The following is a 2,988-nucleotide window of genomic DNA, read 5'->3' as shown; positions in this document are numbered from 1 at the left end:
GTTAATTTTGGTTGGTTGAGTGGAAGAAAAGAGAATGAAAGAGGAACAAGAAGAAATATTTAATGTGAGACTCATTATTTTTTTTTTAATTTTCCCTTGAATAGTAATTTCTCCCTCACAATCATACCACCCCTAAATGATCAGAAGGGTAGAGGCCGGCACCATCGCAAGTCCACAACCATTCGGAGAAGGGAGTAAATTAAATGAAAAATAAAAACACCTAATGGGTCAAGTAATAAAAAAAAAATGAATGGTCAATAGTTAGTTATCTGTTCGGCAGGTTCCAGGTTATTGCTTCTTGCAATTGATTATTTAAAAAAACAAAATCAATGGCTACAATTTAAGGGTCATTCATGCACCCAAAACTTGTGAAGAACATGGTGTAAGACATTGTCTTGTTTTTTGTGCAATGAAGAGAGAGAAAGCTTAGCTGGTGTGTTTGTACTTTGCCATCGTAAAGAGGAGGCACTCATATCTTTTTAATTTTCATTTTTCAATTTTTTTTTATCATCAAGTTTCCACCCACTATTCGTGATTCCATATGGCCCAAAACCCATGTTTATATTTTTCTTTTTTTTTCTCACAGCAATAAAATAATACAAAATAACAATATCATAAAAATAAAATAAAAAACCATATCCCCCCCCCCTCTCTCTCTCTCTCTCTCTCTCTCTCTCTCTCTCTCTCTCTCTCTCTCTCTCTCTCTCTCTCTCTCTCTCTCTCTCTCTCTCTCTCTCTCTCTCTCTCTCTCTCTCTCTCTCTCTCTCTCTCTCTCTCTCTCTCTCTCTCTCTCTCTCTCTCTCTCTCTCTCTTTATTCCCCCTCTTCAAACCCAATTCCCCTTTATTATATATAAAGCCTTCTTCTAAAAACCTTCTTCAACACTAACACAAACTCCATCATCACTTGCTGCTTGTTGTTCAACATCAAATACCCTATTGGACTTGGAGCTTATTAGATCAATCTCTTTCAAAAAAAAAGTTTTCCCATGACTTCTTGTTCTTCTATTACAATATCCCCAAGGAAACTGCGCTATGATCTCTATTCCTATTCATACAAAGAAGACTCCAACACCCCATTAGTGATAAATGTTCTGGCTTCACTCATTGAGAGGAGCATGGCTAGAACACAAAGGATTGTGAAGAATTGCTCCAATTCTTTGTCCAAAGCCATAAGCACAAACATCTTTGATTGTAGGGAGATTCCTGATTTGACCATTCAGTCCTATCTAGAGAGAATTTTCAGGTACACTAGGGCAGGACCTTCAGTGTATGTTGTGGCCTATGTCTATATTGACCGGTTCTGCCAAAACAATCCTGGGTTTAGAATCAATGCCAGAAATGTGCATAGACTTCTCATAACAACTATCATGGTGGCTTCTAAGTATGTGGAAGATATGTAAGTGCTCTTCTCCCTCTTTTCTGTTTCTCTTTTCATTGTTCTGTTCATGTGGGATTGAATTAATTTTGAAGAAATAATAATCAAACTTAATAGTTACATTCTCTGCAGAAGAATTCCTAAAGATATGAAAATTCTATCAGTTGTTAAATTTTTTTTAAGAAAAAATCTATGGTACCCTCAAAAATTTAAGTTTTGATACTGAAATTGAAAAAGTCTCCTTTTGTGTGTCCAATTTCAGTCAACTATTATCCCAAAAATAGTTGTACCAGAACCTTTAAATTTCTGTGTACTATAGCAACTATTTTTTTAACATCAATTCTAAAAAAATTTCGTGATAATAATTTGGTGAGGGGTTTGTTAAATTGAGACAAAGTTTGTTTCTTTTCAATCTCAATCAGTGAGAGTACCACTGGCTAACAGACAAGGAAGTGGACATTTTGTTAGGTCACCTGGTTTAGGTGGTTGTTGTTGTTAATTGTTAATTTATGATGATTTGTCTTTTTATTCATCCATTTTCTTTAATTGCTTTGGATTGAAAACAGGGCATTATGTGATGATACTAAAGTGGCTTCTTCTTATTTGACAGGAATTTCAGGAATTCATACTTTGCAAGAGTTGGTGGGTTGACAACAAATGAATTGAATGAGTTGGAGCTTGAATTTCTTTTCATGATGGGTTTCAAATTGCATGTTAATGTCAGTGTGTTTGAGAGCTATTGCTGCCATTTGGAGAGGGAAGTCAGCATTGGAGGAGGGTACCACATTGAGAGAACACTAAGGTGTGCTGAAGAGATCAAAGCAAAGAACATAGAAGGAAGGGGTTATACACAAATCACACGTGTAATGTTGTAGAATGGTTAGGGAACTTTGCTGTTTTAAATTTAAATTTTAAATTTTTGGCCTGCAAATCAAGAAAGGTAGTTTGTGTGTAAATATGGTTATAAACATACATATTTGTTGGGGGATTGAGATTTTAGAACATAGGTGAGGCAGAGCGAGAGCGATGTATAAATTTGTCTTATTTCATCATATGGAAACAGTGGATTTTAATTATCAAGAGTTTTGTGATTTTAATCATTTGTTTATATTTGAAGATTTTTGAGATTTACTCCTGTCTTTATGTGTGCATATTTTCAACCCTTTTGAACTTAATTTATCATTGGCTGTGCTTTTTTCTGGATTGGAATTTGAAAATGTAGGTACCAATATCTTGATCTCTGCTCACGCAAATTAGAGTAAATAACTACTTTTATTTTTGAATGTGTAATTTTTTAACAAATATATCCTTAAAAGATGTAAATATAAAATTTAATTTTCAAAAGTGTAAAAAGTGTGATAAATATATCCGACCGTTAACACAAAGAGACAAATTTGTCACTGACAAAAATATCAACATGACACAAAGGAACATATTTATCATGTAACATTTTATTGACTTATATTCCCACACTTTGGAATAGGAATATTTGTGGCATTAACAATTTCAAATAAAAATTCATTGTTCACACTTGTTTATACCTCTTTTTCTTCTTGCTTTCTTTCCCAAACATTTTTTTTCTTCTTCTGGCTTCCCCAAGGTGCTTCCTTTT

The 2,988-nt window shown here is 34.0% G+C and overlaps 1 protein-coding gene across 1 annotated transcript; it reads left to right on the top strand.

The window, feature by feature from the left end:
- Positions 1-799: 799 nt before the first annotated feature.
- Positions 800-2,473, top strand: LOC100305525 (cyclin-U2-1-like). The gene is made up of 2 exons (NM_001369217.1): positions 800-1,397; positions 1,987-2,473. Exons 1-2 carry the CDS (start codon positions 988-990, stop codon positions 2,249-2,251), a joined length of 675 nt encoding a protein of 224 aa, NP_001356146.1. The 5' UTR covers positions 800-987; the 3' UTR covers positions 2,252-2,473.
- Positions 2,474-2,988: the final 515 nt, after the last annotated feature.

Source organism: Glycine max, chromosome 3 (assembly GCF_000004515.6).
Source record: "Glycine max cultivar Williams 82 chromosome 3, Glycine_max_v4.0, whole genome shotgun sequence".
In the NCBI taxonomy this organism is placed as follows: Eukaryota; Viridiplantae; Streptophyta; class Magnoliopsida; order Fabales; family Fabaceae; genus Glycine; species Glycine max.
The sequence above is the reverse complement of the archived record's forward strand: the minus strand, read 5'-3'. Positions and strand labels throughout refer to the sequence as shown.

Coding starts and splice junctions, on each gene's coding strand:
- LOC100305525 (NM_001369217.1), top strand. CDS start 988: ATGACTTCTTGTTCTTCTATTACAATATCCCCAAGGAAACTGCGCTAT. Junction 1,398..1,986: donor TCTAAGTATGTGGAAGATAT/GTAAGTGCTCTT, acceptor CTTATTTGACAG/GAATTTCAGGAATTCATACT.